The 18993-nt window shown below is 41.9% G+C and overlaps 1 protein-coding gene across 2 annotated transcripts in view; it reads right to left on the bottom strand.

Moving 5' to 3' along the window:
• Positions 1–18993, bottom strand: part of LYPD6B (LY6/PLAUR domain containing 6B) — a 51520-nt gene that overhangs the window by 3920 nt on the left and 28607 nt on the right. For both annotated transcript variants that reach the window (XM_075829269.1, XM_075829270.1), the window contains 3 exons: positions 2775–2936; positions 2325–2423; positions 943–1073 (listed from right to left, as the gene is read on the bottom strand). In XM_075829269.1, coding sequence (XP_075685384.1) covers positions 943–1073; positions 2325–2423; positions 2775–2886 — 342 coding nt within the window. In that variant the 5' untranslated portion in view covers positions 2887–2936. The remainder of the gene's footprint in view (positions 1–942; positions 1074–2324; positions 2424–2774; positions 2937–18993) is intronic.

The raw sequence follows: 18993 nt of genomic DNA, 5'->3' as shown, positions 1-18993 counted from the left end.
AATAAAAGCGGTATGTCCTTCATTGCTGCGGTTCTACTTCTGGCCTCCCATTGAAATGAATGGGAGTAAAAAAAAAAAACAAAAAAAAAAAACCTGTGAAAATCGTGGCAAGAAAGTGCAGACAGTTTTTTTTTCTGCTTGCAAAATCTTCAGTGTGAACAGGGCCTTAGAGAGTTAAATGTCTATATAAATAGCTTTTTTTTCAAGAATACTTATAATGTGGGGACGGAGCCTCTAAGTGGCCTATATTGTACATGATGTGATCGGCGCTGTAATGTAGATTACAGCAGTGTTTTTTATTTAGAAAAACGATCATTTTTCACGGAGTTATGACCTATATTAGCTTTATGCTAATGAGTTTCTCAATGGACAACTGGGCATGTTTTACTTTTTGACCAAGTGGGCGTCGTATAGAGGAGTGTATGACGCTGACCAATCAGTGACCAGTGTCATACACTTCTCCCCATTCATTTACACAGCACATAGTCATCTTACTAGATCACTATGTGTAGCCACATACACACACATTAACCTTACTCAAGTGTCCTGAGAGTTAATAGACATCACTACCAACCAGGACGTGATGTCTATTCAGAATCCTGACACTTCGGTAACGTGTGTGTGTGCGAGATTTACAGCAAGGCAAACGTAATCTCGCGAGATTACGCTGTAAACTGTCATTTAAAACTAGATTACGCTTGCCTTGCTGTAAATCTCAGACAAACGTTACCGAAGTGTCAGGATTCTGAATAGACATCACGTCCTGGCTGGTAGTGATGTCTATTAACTAGTGGCAGTCCAAAAGCGAGGACCCCACCTTGTCCATACCTGGTCCGAGGTTTCAATGGAGAAGTGGTTGTACAAGTCCCATTATTCTGCATTAATGAAATGGGATTTAGGATACGTGTATGGGATACATTCAGTAGGATACAATATCTTTACCATATGACCCGAGTCCCGATGATGGTGACATCCGACATTGTGACATTCTTCTCTGGTCGCACATTTCTTAGTGACGGATTTACTTTTTCCATGGCTGGAGAAGTGGTGAACTGTTTTACAGTAATGTGTATCTGCAACACAAGAGGCTTAATAGTCACAAAGTGATCCAGCGGCAAATCATTTATATCCTGTAAATCAGAACTTTACTATATTATGAAAGTAAATTACATAAAACAAAAACATTTATACAGGTAAAGTGAATCTTATGCCGCTTTGTCAGAGGGCAGCATGATTTTAGCGGTCTGTCACTTATTCGTCCCTGATATCCACGATCCCGTGCCCTCCAGCTGCTAATTTGCACATCAATAGGGAGCAAAATGGAGAAATGTGTCAGCAGCTGGAGGGTGGGGGGCAGGCAGCGTGAATATCACTGGACTCCTCGCCTGCAGCGCTGACCGCGCGCGGCAAAATTTCTCCTAAACGACTGCACTGTAACAAATAAGTCACAGAGCACTGAAAGCAGCGCATTTGTCACTACTTTATGCTGCCCCCACACAGGGCAGCATGAGAAGGTGATAGATTGTACGCCCACTGTTTCTCTCTCGCCCTGACATATGGGACTGGGCAGTACAGTTGCCACACAACCGTATAACACCCGGAGAGTATCGTGCATGGGTCCAATTCTAATTAATAAGACCCGTGCACGATTTCTCTAAGCGATGTATAGTTGCTATAGAAAACGTAACGCCAAGCGTGCAGGGGCATCTCTCCACACCTAATGTCGGTCGGGCGATCACAAACGGAGGTACACTTTAAGCACGGTTTCACTTTGAAACTTTTTTTCCCCACTATACAGTGAAATTCCTTTGATCCGGAATCTGATAATCCAGAAACCGAACAATCCGGCATTTGTTTGCGGCACAGAACTGCGATATAGTGTAACATTTCCAAACTAGAAGCAAAGACTGAGCAAAAAGGACCATTTAGAAAATTCCTCTTATTACAAAGATAAAGTTTTAGTAGAATTTTTTGCGTTTATATTTTATTTTGAGATTTCTTAAAACTTTTCTTCGACCGTCGATGCCAGATTAAAGGAATTTTACCGTACATCATTGAGGTTGGGGCTCCATTTATTTACAATGGAACATCGATCCCCTCAACAGCCACTATAGGGTTGGGGCTGAGCTGCAATACAATACACAACCATGAGTGGCGCTGTTTTTGGGAAACAAAAAACGCACAATTTACATAGTCACCAACCTAATCTTAAGATTTTGACCCATCTCTGGTTTCAGCGACTACACAACTAAGAAATGATGTTACATAAAACAAGTAACCACCTAAATACAGTACATAAGGGAATGTGTAATCTTCTCACTTACTCGGTGGACACCACTTGTCTTCGGCCCAGCGGTTGCAGTTATAATTATCAGTTGATTTCTCACATGTAAAGCACTTGAAGCTGTTGGGGAATGGTGTGGCTGCAAGCAAACAACATTTTATTGACATCATTAATTTTATAATAAGGAATTTTAGGGGTCAGAGCTCCGTTTTTCTAATACGGTGCTCCAAATCTACAGTTAGATAATACAATTCTGGCTGCTTGTAGTCACCACTAGAGGGAACTTGGGAGTTTACTGCATACAGTTTTATTATTGAGTACAATTTATAAACCATATGCAGTAAACTCCCTCTAGTGGTGGCTGCTGGAAGTCAGAATTGTATTATCTAACAGGGAATATTAAGGCGGCCAGAGAATAGAACACCCATGTATTTAAAAAAATATGGAGAAATGTCAAACATATTTCAAAGTCATTTAGGATGGTACTTACGGTCTAAGGGAGGCCTCACGTTATGGGAATTAACATTTTTGGCGCAAGCACTGTCTTTCAATGTGATGAAGAAGTTGATGGCGCACAGAAAAAGGAGCGGAGCGGTCATCATCCTGTCCTATGGGATCCTGCAGAGCTTTCCTGATTCTTGGATGGTTTTACCTACAAGTAAACAAAGACCGTGATCATCCGACTCTGCAACAAACATGTTACTGTGAATATCTAATCATTCTATAAGGCAATGGTAAGTCCAATAGCGCACGTGACCCATCAAAGATGCCGAGTGTTGGTAGTTGGATTGTCCATTCGTATATATCTAATGTCTCGATTCTCTGCTGTCAGTGAATAGAAGCACATTCCGTAACTAGTCCTTTTTATGAACTATACTCTAATGTCTATGGGCATCTCTAGGGTATATTACAAAAGTTGGATCAACAATTTCTGCACATACAAGATTTCTGCGACCATTAGAAATAACGAAGACATGTCTGGCATACTTAATACTATATCTTCCAGAGTGTTTCACCAACAGCGATACTTTTGTCAATGGTCTGTATCTGGTATTGCAACTCTGCCGCATTGAGGCGAATGGGGTCGAGCTGCAATACCAGACACCGCCCATGGACAAGAATGGCGCTGTTACTAGAAGAAAGCAGCAATGTTTTTCTAATCTCATGCAACCCCTTGACAGATTTTGGATGTAGGAAAAAAAAAAAAAGAGACCGTACTCCACATATTTCACCAAGAACATTGCACTGGCCAATAGTTAAATGGAGATTCATTGGGGGTAGGAATAGGGATTCCATGAGAGGGAGAAAAAAAATTCAGATGTTACTCGTCGATAGGAAAAAAAAAAAAAAAAAAAAAAAAAAAAAGAGATGAATTACAAAATGACCGCAAATTTATTTTTGTACTATTTATGAAGGCCACATTTTCTGGCCATTTAGGTCACCACAGATGCCAGAAGTTGTAGGTTGTTTAACGAGATTCTGATAAATCCTGGTCACTCGCCCATTTTATAGGATGCGCTTCCTTTCTTTTTTTTCCCTAAAAAGCAGCGTGCCCAGTCTATGGCATATTTGGGGCGTTTTTGTCTATGGACTTCAATAAAGAAAAAACACAAGACTGCACTCATGGCAGTGATATGTGGCATCGTGATCATGGTTTCTCGGTTCTATGAACACTTAATAATAATATACTTATTTTATTATGAATATATATATTAGGGATGGACAATTAAAACGAAAAATAAGCAAAATTCTGTGTGGAAGTCAGTTATATGGGGCATTATACTGTGGGGGGGCAGTTATGGGGGGATTATATGTTGTGGAGGGCAATTATGGGGGGCATTATACTGTGGGGGGGCAGTTATGGGGGCATTATACTGTGGGGGGGCAGTTATGGGGGGATTATATGTTGTGGAGGGCAGCTATGGGGGAAATATCACGGGGTATATTATATACAGTAGTAAACATGTAGGCTCAGGGACTAAATATTAATTCAATGGCGTAGCATACAAATAGGGGGTGTGGCATGCAAAAAGCGGTGTGACCTAAATAATCGTTATCGAGGTTATATGTACAATTAATAATGATTTTGATTTAGGTCATAATTGCCCAGCCCTAATAAATAAATAAATAAAAAATATATATATATACACACACATACACACAATGGTGGTTTATTAAGCCAGCACAAGCTGCAACGTTTCCATCCTGCTATGGGACCTTTATCAAGCATTTTTCAATATATTTCTTTTTTTTTTTTAAATATATTTAAATATATAATTATTTTGGGACCGAGTTGCACTTTTAAAAGGTAGTTGCTGCATCTTTTTCCATAACACCATTGCAAACTGTGGATGTAGGCTAACATTATATTCGGCCTCAGCAGGTTAAAAAAACAAAACGAAAACAACACACCCAAAAACAGTCTGTATGGCCCAGGACTAATGCTCCGTGCCCTTAGCAGAACATATTGCGTCCTCTCCGAGTTATATTCACATACAATGTCCGTCACCATGATCGGCATTTGGCACAGTAGCTATTTATGTTTCTGACACATGCACCAACTGGTTTGATATTACTAGAGTTTCCCCAGTTAATAGTATCTCGCAGAATGCCACAATGTAACACTGACTGTATGAAGAAGAATGTCCCATGGTTCCACATTCCTTCTTGGAGCAGCCAGTCGAGCATGGCCTGCCATTGTTTTTTCGGAGCTGCCCATATATTGTTAGATTTTCTGCTTACTGAACCCAGACAGCAGATCTCAAACAAATAACCTGGGTGTTCCGGTTTGGTCAGCGGGAGTATTACAGGAAGCTGAACCCATGACACCTTGATACGGTGCCAGGTTAATCAGCAGGTCTTTCACAGGAATTCAGTGGCCACTGGGATTCATAAAAAAAATACAATAGTCGCCCTGCAGTCAACTGTGTCCAATTGTATGAGAATAAGTGACACCGACAAAAATCAGATCAAATTAACAAAATAGATATTAGGTTCTCCTCCACATTATACAACTGAAGACTTTGCCCTTATTGCCCACTGTGTCAGTATAAGAGCCGTCAGCCTGACTTCCTAATCATTCATTACAAGGAGGAACTTGAAGAGCCGCTACCACTCTGGCGGACCAGGCGTGTCCATGCATTACATAGACGGCCATTATAGGGGGTTTTCCGGTCTTGGACATTTATGGCATATCCACAATACATGTTTTAAAGAGGATCTGTCACCAGCTTATTAATTCCCTATCTCCTAACTAATCTAATAGGCGCTGTGATGCTGATAACTACAGTATTTTTTTTTTATTATTAAAAATGTTTATTTGCAAAGTTATGTGCATTTTTCTAAACATGCTAATTTGGTTATACTTGCCAAATGGGAGGTGACTCGTTCTTTTCACTCTGGGCGGTGTAATGTTTTCTGTATGACGTTGTCCAATATTTGAAGTGATCCCCCTCCCTCCAGCCTCAGTCTCTCTCCCTGTGTGAAGCAGCTTGATGCTGATTGGACAGGGTCAGAGGCTGGGAGGAGGCTCCACCTCAGGAGAATCACTGGTGTTGACGCCCACTTGTCTAGTATAGGCTCATTTGCATATTTAGAAAAAAAGCTCATAACTTTTTTTAAATGAATGTTTTGGGACACAATTTTCACTAGCATTATCAGTGTGACGCCGCCTATTCGATTAGCTAGGAGATCGGGAATTACTAAACTCGTGACAGAACCTCTTTAAAATGTCTGATAGATCCGGTTAACACCTCTGGGACCCGCAACGATCTCGAAAATGGGTCCCCTGACCCTGGTCCTACCTTCTATTGCTCTGGATGCTCTCCGGCCACTGACTGAGGTAGTGGTCGCGAGTACGTAAATAGCCGGGCTCGCTGTGCCACACCGTTTCCATAATGTCCATTCACTTCTAACGGATTTACGGAAAGTGTTGCTCAGCGAGCTCGACTGTTTCCATACTCCCGACCACCTGGTCAGTTAGTGGCCAGAAAGCAGCCAAAGCAATAGAAGGTAGGAAGGGGGTCAGGGGGCCCCGCTCTCGAGATAGATGCGGATCCCAGAGGTGAGACCCACATCTATCGGACATTTATGCAACATTACTTCTGTAGCGGCCAGCAGGCCATGGCTTCCTCCGGCGATAACAACTGATCAAAGTGTCAGCTTCTTTTTAAAAAGGGGTAGCCTTTATGAGAAATTATTATGATAGCAAAATATAACAATCCGATTTCATCTATTGAACTATGTTGCGGTAAGTTGCGAATGTAAAATCGGTTAGATCTAAAAACGTACTAAAAAAAACAAAACAACGCTTTGTTTAAAAGGAAAAATGCCTTTTTATCTATTAAGATTGGCCTAATATTTTTTTTCCCACTGTATCAGATAAAAAACGCTTTGTCTACATGTAGCCTTTAAGAAAAAGTACACTAAATCCTCCTATCCTGTAGAGGGCAGTATGCGATTTTATGAATAGTTAGAAAGTTTCAACCGTTTCCTGAAACAGAAATATATTAATCGCTCTCTTTGCCACATTCCTCTTGGCCATTCATATGAAATCCATTACACAGCAGGGGGCGACAATGAGCACAAGAGAAAGCTGACCCCAGTTAGGTAAATAGAATAAGAAATTTATGTCCATTCCAAGACATGATGGGATTTTTTTCTACACCAAACAATACATTTCAACCAATGAAAACCTGGGCCTTCAGTCAGAAAAATATTTTAAACTTTATTGCAGAGGTAGCAGTCACACCCGGAGCCTCATGTTACACTTCTGATACTTTTCATGGTAAGAGATCACAAGCACCTGTATTATTATTATGATCTATATAAATAATTATATACATAGCTGATGAACTTATACCATGGAAAACATTGCTGGATTAAATGATAGTGGACATTCTGACCATTCCCAAAAAAAAAACAAAAAACAAAAGTTAAGAAAAAAAAAAACCAGTGCTGTTGCTGTCCCTGGCAGCCAATAAGATTGTAGCAAAGTAAAAACAGCAACTTGATATGTTAACATTGCAACCAATCTATTTTTCATAAATGAGGTCCATTTTCTTAGGATTCCGGTTACGGTTAAGTAGCTTTCGCACAGTTCTATGACATGACACGACCGACCCATTAATGAGAATAATTTACTCTCCATACATGAATTGCTTCTCATGCTGCAGCTCTTATTCCAAAAACCCCAGGAGCTTCTGAGCCAAAGCATGAACTCAACATGAGATTCACCTCACAGGAGATCTGTAGCCAAGAAAACTCATCGAAGCGAGATGGTAATGAATTCTTGTGCCTTCTCTGGACACACCTTACAGTGCCTTGGCAGCAGCCTGGGTACAGGTCATGAAGATTACAGTCGCTGGAGGGGCAAAACAATGGTTAACAGCAAAACAAGCTGACCAGGAGCTGGCAGTGGAAAACTAACTCTAGAATGCCCAAATACCAATGGTCGTTGGAAAAGTCTACCCATCCTCATGTTACCTGAGGGCTCAGGTTTAGATTTGTTCATTTTTTATGGAGGAAAGAAGGATTGCACAAGGTTTTCCTACATACAAGAAAATCATCAGATACATGGCCCGATTCTTGTGCATAGGATTAAGGTCAGCAGAATATTTCTAGGCGTATTGGGTTCTGGGATGTGTTCTAATACAGTTGATTGATCTTGGGTGTAGAAAGATAAAACCTGGGCCTTACCCATGTTATATATAGGTAAAGAATCCCTAAATGGTACAAGACTCCCAATACTGGAACGGATTCCCCATTCTTGCAGAGGAAGTTGGTTACGTCTACCTACCTGTTCCTATCGGTGTCCTCATACACTGCCGCTACTCCAACCACCACACCCTGTTCTCCACCACAATCAATGTATCAGCCAGAGATCCCAGCTGTGCAAATACGGCTCAGAACAGGAAACGCATTATCACTCCACAATTAATCAGTTCCCTGCACTCGATTATACTCTTCACAGGTCCTATGTGCTGGATAAAGTATGTGTTAATTCCACTTAAGTGCAATTCAAATGGTTGTCATAGTATATGCACTTAAAATGCTGATAATAGATATAGGTATTATCTCAGAACTCCAACCCAGGACCTTAAAGGGTGCTCACTATACATGCAAATAGTACAAGCAGCTGGGTTAAAGGGGTTTTCCAACCACAAACAGGAAATGCCATAAATGTTTGATCAATGAGGGTCTACTCTAACCAGTGGGACACCTGTCAATTCTGAGTTACAGAAAGAGAGCATGATTGGCTATTTCCGGTTCTCTCATAGATTATAATGGAGAGGGCCTGGGCATGTGCCCCCACCTTTCCTCTACAGAAGGGGCACACGGAACTCCGGAATCAGTGGAGGGGGGACCAAGCGATCACTGGTCTATTGGCATTTTAACGTTAATGTCCTCCTTTGAACACCATCTATTTTATTTATTTTTCCGCTAAATAAGTCCAAAATTTTCTCTCTGGTTCGTGGACACAGAGCTCCAAATTCCCAACATAGACACATAATCAAGGAGGTATTCCCACCTCGGAAATTGATGGCATATTTACAGGATATGCCATAATTGTCCAATAGATGTGGGTCCCACCTCTGGAACCCGCACCCATCACTAAAACAAGGCTTCAACCTTCTGCCGCTGCGCTCCTGCCACTGACTGGGGAGGTGGTCGGGGTTTTAAGGACGTAGCATAGCACCCGAGTTTCGGAAACAGCATTGCTCACTGTGCTGAGCTCTTTCCGTAACTCCCACTTGCTTCTATACGAGTTCCGGAAAAAGCGTAGCAAAACGTGCTCGGCTATTTCCAGAAAACCCGGCCACCTTGTCAATCAGTAGCCATAGCCCAGCGGCACAAGGTAGGGGGGGCCCCGGCCTAGAGGTAGGTTTGAGGCTTAGAGGTGGGACCTGCATTTATCAGATATTTCTGGCATATCCTAAGGATATGTGTGAAAATCCCTTTAAATAATAAAATTCTCGCTGCCTGCAGCAACCACTAGGAGGAGCTTAGCAGCTTACTGCATATTGGATATTCATTGAACTCAATAACAGTATGCAGTAAGCTCTTCAGCTCTTTCTAGTGGCAGATGAATGGCGTCAGAATTTTGTAATTTCATTTAAAGTGGTCTGTGAAATAAAATGAATGGCCTCTCCTCCGATCAGTTGTTTGAATGGACAGTGGCCAAGATAATGGGAGGAAGTTGTAATACTGTGTTCTGCCGTTACAAGTGTGATGACATTGTACAGTGTGGAGCAGTGTAAAGGTCCTTTTACACTGGGCAATTATTGGGCAGACGAGCGTTCATATAACGCTTGTTGCCGATAATTACCCTGTGTAAACAGGGCAGCGATCAGCAGATGAACGAGTAAACGCTAGTTCATCTGCTGATCGTATCGTTTTAAAGAACGAAAACATTATCGTTGTCAGCAGCACATCTCCCCGTCTAAACAGGGAAACCCCATGCCACATTATAATAATGTACGGGGACGAGCGATCGGAGTAACGAGCGCTCTTCCCCATACATGGCTTCTTGTGACAGGAGCAAACGAGCGCCGATCAACGAGCGGTCTCGATTGACGCTCGTTGCACCGGCCGGTGTAATAGGGCCTTAAGGTACGAAGGGGGATGCAGTGCTTACTAGAGCGCCACAGCCGCTGATCGTTGTGGGTGCCGAGAGTCAGACCCCCACCGATCAGATATCGATAGCCTATCCTAAGGAAAGCCCATCAATTTTATCTTACCGGATAACCCCTGTAACTATGCCTATACAGAAGCTTTAGAGCTCCAAACACTACTAAGATATATTAAGAAATTAATTAGCGCAGAATTTGGGACCCAAAAATTACATCCTCACATAGATGCCTAGGAGTAGCATTTCTGAACGCACCAAGTGGTTTCCATATCTCCCGCAGAAATCGCTGGTCTTTTCCCCTCAGTTTGCTGCCTAGATGTTAACAGCAGATGAAAGGTTAGATTAGTAAATCTGCCCCTACCCCCAGAAGCGGCTCTCACATAGCAGCTTATTTACCATTGTCAATCGATAATGAACACTCATATAGATGCGCTACGCGTGTACATGGTAAATTGTCAACTGTTTTAATAGAAATCTGTTCCATTGGTTGGAAAAATTTGTTAAATTTTCTTGGTTGCACAGAATCGGAGTCATGGTCAGGTTTGCTGGTATGGAATGTGCAATCAGCTATCCCTGATTAGCGGATGGCAGAAAGCTTTAGCCAAAAGACCACGCTCTCAGGGAATCCTCCAATATATGTGTGGACCTAAGTGAAGGCCAGGATACCTTTTAGAAACCATATAATATACTAGTCCTTCTCAATGAATTAGAATATCATCAAAACGTTAATTTATTTCAGTAATTCAATTCAGAAAGTGAAATATTCTATAGATTCATTACACACAGTGTGATCTATTTCCAGCATTGTTTTCTTTTAATGTTGAGGATTATGGTAAGAGTTAATGAAAACCCAAAATTTAGTGTCTCAGAAAATGTGAACATTATAATCCAATTTCAAAAATGATTTTTAATACCGAAATGTTGTCCTACTGAAAAGTATGTCCAGTATCTGCCCTCAATACTTGGTCAGGGCTCCTTTTGCATGAGCGAGACTAGCCTTACGGAGATGCGGATTTCATTTTCCAGCAGGACTTGGCACCTGCCCACACTGTCAAAAGTACCAATACCTGGTGTAATAACCGCAGTATCACTGCGCTTGATTGGCCTGCAAACTCGCCTGACCTAAACCCCATAGAGAATCTATAGGGTATTGTCAAGAGGAAGATGACACACCAGACCCAACAATGCAGACGAGCTGAAGGCCGCTATCAAAGCAACCTGGGTTTCCATAACACCTCAGCAGTGCCACAGGCTGATCGCCCCCATGCCACGCCACATTGATAACACCTCAGCAGTGCCACAGGCTGATCGCCTCCATGCCACGCCGCATTGATAACACCTCAGCAGTGCCACAGGCTGATCGCCGCCATGCCACGCTGCATTGATACCACATCAGCAGTGCCACAGGCTGATCGCCTCCATGCCACGCCGCATTGATCACACCTCAGCAGTGCCACAGGCTGATCATCTCCATGCCACGCTGCATTGATACCACATCAGCAGTGCCACAGGCTGATCGCCCCCATGCCAGGCTGCATTGATGCAGTAATTCATGCAAAAGGAGCCCCGACCAAGTATTGAGGGCAGATACTGGACATACTTCTCAGTAGGCCAACATTTCGGTATTAAAAATCATTTTTGAAATTGGGCTTATATAATATTCTAATTTTCTGAGACACTACATTTTGGGTTTTCATTAATTGTTACCATAATCATCAACATTAAAAGAAAAAAATGCTGGAAATCGATCCCGCTGTGTAATGAATGTATAGAAATTATGAGAGACACTTTCTGAACTGAATTACTGAAATAAATGTACTTTTTGATGATATTCTAATTCATTGAGAAGGACTAGTAATGAAAAGCAATTACAATCCACCATTAACATCAAGGTGTTAATTTGAACAGTGAGGACCGGCAAAATCACTTTGGTGGAGCGTTGCCAAGTCAAACATACCTGCAGATAAGGCAAACTATCTTGTAAAGTTATTACCAACCAACAACGGGCGTGTTAAATAAACAAAGTAATGTTTAATCTAAGTGTATTGTGATGGTATATGAATGCCTTATACGTGTCCTATGTGGAGCCTTATACGAGTCCTATGTGGAGCCTTATACGAGTCCTATGTGGAGCCTTACACGAGTCCTATGTGGAGCCTTACACGAGTCCTATGTGGAGCCTTACACGAGTCCTATGTGGAGCCTTGCACGAGTCCTATGTGGAGCCTTGCACGAGTCCTATGTGGAGCCTTGCACGAGTCCTATGTGGAGCCTTACACGAGTCCTATGTGGAGCCTTACACGAGTCCTATGTGGAGCCTTACACGAGTCCTATGTGGAGCCTTACACGAGTCCTATGTGGAGCCTTACACGAGTCCTATGTGGAGCCTTATACGAGTCCTATGTGGAGCCTTACACGTGTCCTATGTGGAGCCTTACACGAGCCCTATGTGGAGCCTTACACGAGTCCTATGTGGAGCCTTACACGAGTCCTATGTGGAGCCTTACACGAGTCCTATGTGGAGCCTTACACGAGTCCTATGTGGAGCCTTACACGAGTCCTATGTGGAGCCTTACACGAGTCCTATGTGGAGCCTTACACGAGTCCTATGTGGAGCCTTATACGAGTCCTATGTGGAGCATTATACGAGTCCTATGTGGAGCCTTATACGAGTCCTATGTGGAGCCTTATACGAGTCCTATGTGGAGCCTTATACGAGTCCTATGTGGAGCCTTATACGAGTCCTATGTGGAGCCTTATACGAGTCCTATGTGGAGCCTTATACGAGTCCTATGTGGAGCCTTATACGTATTGAAGTAAGAGAAAAAACGGGATAAACGGCGCTGCTTGTAAAGGTACGGTTTATTAGAAGGATGCTACGCGTTTCGGCGCCGGACCGACGTCTTCATCAGGCATATATTTTTATATATATATATATATATATATATATATATATATATATATATATATATTTCTTTACGCTCTATAATAATATTATTAATTATTATTTATAGTTCGTGCATGTCTAAATCAATATTGAATTTCTTCGGCTATTGTATCTGGTATTGCCGTCCTAATTGTCTATATGTCCCCGGGTTAGGTCCTTTATTATGTCCTTCTAAATCTTCTATTGTAATTCATTACTGTATTAATCAGGTAAATCCTGTTTTTATAATCCCAGCATATCGCCCGTATCTGCGGTCCATTATGCGTATCACTGTGCTTCACTTCCGGGATTTTTGTTGTCAGTGGTTTCCCTGACAACGTTCCACCATGCGTTCCATTGAGACCGCTTTACCTCTTCCGGATTGTATTGTGTATGTGTTTCCTGGCAACATACAACGGCCGCTGCCCTTTTCTTAAACTACCATCACGTATGTACTTCAGCAATGTTTGTTATTATAATTATATATATTTTTTATTTCTGTTATCGTAAACTAGCTGGTAGTTCACTCTGATTTGTGATCCATGTCTTTTATCTAATCATCCTAGTCATATATTGTTATTTCCTTGTTATATGTTTGCATATTGCATTTCCCTTTTTTATTTTTTTTTTTATTTTTTTATTTTTTTTATTTATTTATTTATTTTTTTCTCTCTCTTTATTTGTATCAACTTCTGAACTTTGACCTGCTGTTTTTGGCGGTTTTTGGCCAGGAGGCTGGTCTGAACTGGTCCAATCAGTTTGTAATTTACCCTATGGTATTTGGTATATATACATGTGGTTTTTAACCCTGCGACATGCCTGATGAAGACGCCGGTCCGGCGCCGAAACGCGTAGCATCCTTCTAATAAACCGTACCTTTACAAGCAGCGCCGTTTATCCCGTTTTTTCTCTTACTTCAATATGAGCCTTATACGTGTCCTATGTGGAGCCTTATACGTGTCCTATGTGGAGCCTTATACGAGTCCTATGTGGAGCCTTATACGAGTCCTATGTGGAGCCTTATACGAGTCCTATGTGGAGCCTTATACGAGTCCTATGTGGAGCCTTATACGAGTCCTATGTGGAGCCTTATACGAGTCCTATGTGGAGCCTTATACGAGTCCTATGTGGAGCACGATCAGCATTGATTGGACAGGGTCCAAACTGTATAAGGACAGACCCCATTGACAAGGGGAATGGTAACACCCATTGTCAGGACTGTGCGGTACATTCTAGTAAATGCTCATATAAAGGATGGGCCATGAAAATCAGACCCGTTTTCCTTGGGTGGTTTGTACAGGATAATATCGGGCTTAATTCATCAAAACCGTCTTACAGTAAGGGTATGTTCACACGCAGTGACCAAAACCGTCTGAAAATACGGAGCTGTTTTAAGACGAAAACAGCTCCCGATTGTCAAACATTTTTGTAACAACTCGAGTTTTTCGCGGCGTAATTTACGGTCGTTTTTTGGGACTGTTTTTCAATGGAGTCAATGAAAAACGCCTCCAAAAACGTCCCAAGAAGTGTCCTGCACTTCTTTTGACGAGCCGTCATTTTATGTGCCGTATTTTGACAGCGACGCCTAAAATAAAGGCTTGTGGGAACAGAACATCGTAATTCCCATTGAAAGGAATGGGCCGAGGTTTGTAAGCATATTTTGGGTGTTTTTTCAGGCGTAATTTGAGGCGTAAAACGCCCGAATTATGTCTGAAACCACTGTGTGTGAACATACCCTAAGACTGTCCTTCTTGCTCATAGCAACCAATCCATGCTCAGATTCATTTTACCACAGCAGTTTAGGAAATAAATGAGGTCGATCATATACTTACCTGCCGGTCGAGTGGTACTCTTTGCGTTGGGCCATAGTGTTACGGGGGGTGGTGTGTCCAACATGCCGTAACAAAGAATTGCGATAGTGGAGACTTATATACGCAAAAGCTCATTCAAAGAAACACGGGACAGCTTTGCTGGCCAAATGCCCAGAATATGGAACATGTTGTGATACAGGAGGTGCCCTTGAACACAAATTTGGGTTGCCACCAGTCAAAGATACCGGCCAAGTTTAGGGTATTTTTACACATGCCTGTTTTGTGGAGTTTTTATTTCGTGATTTTGCACAAATCACAGCAAAAGAAAAAAAAACAACCACCAGATAACCAGCACACGATAAGTTCACATATAGCAGAGATGCTACAGATTTTCTGTGCAAACTATGTTGATGAAATTTGAGCAAATGTCCTTGCTGTAGGATCTTTTTGTGTGGAAATTGACCTGCCATGTAATCCGCTGCAAAATCCACGTGCGGCTTTTGATGCAAATTCACCATGGATTTGAAGCAAAATCCACAGGCAGATTGCGCTGAATTTTTCCACCGCGAATGGAATGACCCACGTAAAAAGTAACCTGACTGCGCACGCACGGTTTTATTATGCTAAAACAATGGCACTTTACTTTTACCGGCCTCCCAGTATTAGTACCGGCTAGGCCAGAACCACCGGCCTACTGCCAACTTTAGATGGCGGAAACCACTTCTAGCCTCCCCTGTAATCGGTAAATAAGTCATTCTTCCATTATCCTGTAAAAACCACACAAGGAAAATGGCACAATTCTTTGCGTCCACCCAGTAGTATATAAATAACTATACCAGTGTCTAATTATAAGCGCCATACAGTATGGTCAGATATGTTGGCCAAGTAACACTTCTAAACACTTGCCTACATAACAGTGTTATACAATGCCACCACCATACACTGCAAAAATAATATACAGTGCAGAAGCAGTGCCACACAATGTAAATACCACCATACAGTGCTCAAATAATACTAACATACAGTGACCACATAACCGCAACATAAAGACATTGCAAACCGTGCTATACAATGTCAACATAATACTGCTTTAAATATTATATTAAGTTCCAGGCTGAGGCGTCCCCTTCGGTTGCATTACCCTAAAGGTGGGCCCTAGTAACACGCAGTTGTCAATTTATTCATACATTTCCAGGAGGAATAAACAGAGGAACGTCAAAACACAGAGTATTCACTAAAACAGGTATGTCTGGAGAGCCAAATGTGACAATAGTAAGTAACGGACCATGTCGATCCATACATTTAACAGGCAGATGTCACAATGGTATGCGGTTTTAGCATTAACTGGTAAACTTTGGTTCATCAGCCATAATAACCTGCGCTTTTGAAGAATTAATTATAGTGTTTGTAAATCCTGCCTGAGTCATATTTTAATATACATAAGTCTGAACACTGGGTGTGAGCCTGGAGCGCTGGCGTCCTTAAAACTACAAGGAATTATCCGATTACCCGAGAACAATACACGAGATTAGAATAAATAAACATTTCTATCATTGCTTCATTGGTTATTACTTAGCAAGCAAAGTAATTCATTTATTATCTAGCTTGGGATTGCTTTCTAAGTGTTACTCCACCTATAGGGGATTTATAAGGTTTAGGCTCTACATTGGCGGTGCTTGCATTTCTCATTTTAAACCTGCTGCTATGTCTGAACAGGTGGTGTCTGCAGAGGGGTCCAATACTTATGCAAGAGCCTACAAGTCTAGGTCCCTTGGGCACGAAGCTGGCAATGCACATTAGATTCATCTCGGCCAATGATCTTGTGTACGGCCGCGTCCTGACTCTCGCCTGGTGGCAGATGTCGGTGGAGGAAAGGGTTGGGCATGTTGCATTTCAACATGCCCGATCCTTTTGTTCGTTAGTGGATACCAGAGGAGCCCTCCCGAGCATGCGCGTGTATCGGGGAGTCAGGAGAAATAGCTGCTATCTAAAGTGTATGGTCCGTTTAAGGCTCATGCACACGACCATTGATTTCTTCAGTGTCATATCAGTTTTTTTTGCGTATAGCATACTGAACCATACATTTCATTGGGGTCATGCATACATCATATTTTTTGGGGGAATCCCTGTGTTTGTTCTGAAAAATATAGAACAGGTCCTATTCTTGGCCGTATTTGCGGTCAGTCTCACCTCTTCTGGTGTATGGGTCCACAAAAATGGACAGCACACAGAAACCACTAGGATCCGTGTTTTGTGATCCGCAAAACAGAAGTGGTCGTGAGCATGATCCTTTAAAGTTTGGCCATAACAACGAGCGCCAATCAACGAGACAGCCCATTGATTGGCGCTCATTTTCTCCTTTCACAAGGAACTATGTATGGCGATCATTCGTCCCCATACATTTCCATCATCTCGGCAGCGCGTCTCCCTGAACGTTTGCTCCTTCATCGGCTGGGAACAAGGGTTCTGTGAATACTAGTTTGCCCAAAAATTGGCCCGTGTAAAAGGGCCCTTACAGTACAGATATAAGAGCTGTTTCTTGTAACGCACCATGCATGCACCTGATCACCACATGAGCATGACATATTTTTATCAACTAGCAGAAAACAACGAAGGTTCCCACTGAACGACAGCAAGCAGAGATCTTGAAACCCGTGAGGAAATTATATAGATGGTATATTGGAAATTTGTATAACTTTATACTATACATAGAACAACATCTGCTGAAACCGGAATACCTCCTTACCTGCCTGAGTAAAACTTCTGGGTAATACATTCATAAAAAATAATATTCCTGTCCTCATACTATGCGGATCTTAAAACAGGAGTGCAATGTAAGAGGACAGATTAACTTTATTGTTCGGGTATGTTCACCCGGGCTATTTTAAGCCGTTTTCGGGCCGTAAACGTCTCGAAAAACTGCTGAAAAATCGGAAGCAGAACGCCTATAAACATCTGCCCAATGATTTCAATGGGAAATATGGCGTTCTGTTCCGACAGGGCGTTATTTTACGCCTCATTTTCAAATAACGCCCCGTAAAAAGAAGTGCATGTCACTTCTTGAGCAGTTTTTCATTGATTCAATAGAAAAAACGCTCCAAAAACGGCCATAAAAAATGCCGCAAAAAACGCTAATTAAAAAAAACGGCTGAAAATCAGGAGCGGTTTTCCCTTGAAAACAGCTCCGTATTTTGTTAAGCGTGTGAACATACCTTGACTGAAACGTTAACAAATGGAAAAGGAAATCTGCCCCATAAAGTCCCAGTCTGCATGTGACAGACATATGATAATAGCAGTTCACATATCATATGGAGACACGACGATACATGGGAGCGATCACCTGTCATCATGAACGCGTGTATAGATGTAAAGTACGGTTAACGAATAAAGTGTAATTGGCTTCTTCACGTCCTGTTATTTGTTGGCTTATTACAAGACCATTAAATAATGTGCGATAACAGCCAATATCACAACATGACATAAAACAAACACCTGTAGGGCACGGATTAAAAAAAAAAAGGAGCAAAAGTTTAAACTCAGTGTTGATCATTGAAAGTTTAAATCGCTGTATATATATACGGTGTAGAAATGCAGAGATCTGTTCCCATTCTCAGTAAGTAATAAGCAGATGAAACAGACACGCAATGCAGCTCTGTAAAGGCCCTATTAAATAAACTGCAATGGGAATGTACAAAAAAAAACAAAAACAACATATTCTGACATGTTGTATAGATGATCTGTGGGGTTCAGTGATGCTTTATGGAGAGTGTTAACCAGCATAGAAGGGGTTCTGGTGTGCTTCACAATATTATGGCTCCTCTGATTTGCAAATTGTGGGTTATTACCTTCATGATGCTAAATGAGAGAGCAGTCAAGTTGTATATAATTGTACTTCACTGTGACGTTGTGAACAGGAAACACCAAATCAACGGGTGGGTACTGGGTAATCCCCCATCACGGGAAAGGGCCATCTTCAGGCCCGGACTTCAAGGAATAAGTCATGGGCCTAAGTCAGGGCAGAGACCCGAAGCAAGTGTATGGTTCTCTATTCTGGAGAAAAGCGAATGTCATTAATATCAATGGACGTCCATTGATTTCATTTGACACAATATAGTTCTTCATGCATTCCCCCAGCAATAACAGCCCCAGCTGTGAAATCCCCCTACAATACGGGGGAGATGCAATATAGAAAGGGGGTGTCCAAATCAGACACCCCCTTTAAATCTTTGTGACCACTTCACTGGTATTCTACGGCGAGTTAAGATCATGGAGTAGGTTCGCCTGCAGGCCTATGTAAAAATACAGATATCATGTCCTGAAATCTCAATCAGTGCCAAAGTCA

The sequence above is a fragment of the Rhinoderma darwinii genome, chromosome 6 (genome assembly GCF_050947455.1).
Source record: "Rhinoderma darwinii isolate aRhiDar2 chromosome 6, aRhiDar2.hap1, whole genome shotgun sequence".
Lineage (NCBI taxonomy): Eukaryota > Metazoa > Chordata > Amphibia > Anura > Rhinodermatidae > Rhinoderma > Rhinoderma darwinii.
The sequence above is the reverse complement of the archived record's forward strand: the minus strand, read 5'-3'. Positions and strand labels throughout refer to the sequence as shown.